Raw genomic sequence first — 712 nt, 5'->3', positions numbered from 1 at the left:
GGGGTCCGACCAGCAGCGCCAGCACCGCCACCAGCACAGCATCTCCTCCTCCTCCGCCGCCACCACCACCACCATCCTCACCACCACGCACCGCACGGAGCTGCCGCCCGTGCTGGCTTCTCCCGGCTCCCTCTGCTCGCTCTGCGCATTGCCCCTAGGTAGCTGCTAGCGGGGGCATTGCAAACAGTATTTGAAAAAAAAAAAAAATCTGGATCACTTACAGGTAACTCCCACTGGTAAGGATGAGGAAAATCTGAGGGTAATACACTGAGAGTAACACACTGCGAGATGAAAAAAGGATCATGGCTGAATCCCGTTTACACTCTTGAGTTCGCTTCCTTGGTTATTCCTTTCTGGCCCCCCCTGGTCGTAATTCCCCACCCTTTTTGGTGTCAGCTGTGGCTTGAATCTGAGTTGGAATCCAGTCCCTTGGGCTTGGGGGGGCTTTGTCTGTTTGTTTGTTTGTTTGTTTGTATTGTTGTGTGTAGTATTCCCCTGGTGCTAATGCTGCTCCCTGTGCAGAATGTGTGCTGCTGCTGCTGCTGCTGCTCTCGCTGTTGCTGCTGCCTCTGGTCTCCTGCCTGTCATGTCTCAGTGGTTGGAAGTTGTTACAGTGGGTTCTTGTGTTGGAATGAGGATGGTTTAAGGGATTTGGATGGCAGAAAGTGCCTCTCTCTCTCCCTCTCTCTCTCTCTCTGTAACTCTCCTGAGT

The 712-nt window shown here is 53.1% G+C and overlaps 1 protein-coding gene across 2 annotated transcripts in view; it reads right to left on the bottom strand.

Annotated features, from left to right (window-relative positions):
* Positions 1–712, bottom strand: part of WNT7B (Wnt family member 7B) — a 91529-nt gene that overhangs the window by 83960 nt on the left and 6857 nt on the right. The window contains exon 1 of one of the 2 annotated variants that reach the window (XM_008630819.2): positions 222–697. The exons of the other annotated variant lie outside the window; for it this stretch is intronic. Coding sequence (XP_008629041.1) covers positions 222–304 — 83 coding nt within the window. The 5' untranslated portion in view covers positions 305–697. Of the gene's footprint in view, positions 1–221; positions 698–712 lie in introns of those variants that run through there. 2 annotated transcript variants of the gene reach the window in all.

This window comes from Corvus brachyrhynchos, unplaced genomic scaffold, assembly GCF_000691975.1.
Source record: "Corvus brachyrhynchos isolate BGI_N302 unplaced genomic scaffold, ASM69197v1 scaffold523, whole genome shotgun sequence".
NCBI lineage: Eukaryota > Metazoa > Chordata > Aves > Passeriformes > Corvidae > Corvus > Corvus brachyrhynchos.
The sequence above is the reverse complement of the archived record's forward strand: the minus strand, read 5'-3'. Positions and strand labels throughout refer to the sequence as shown.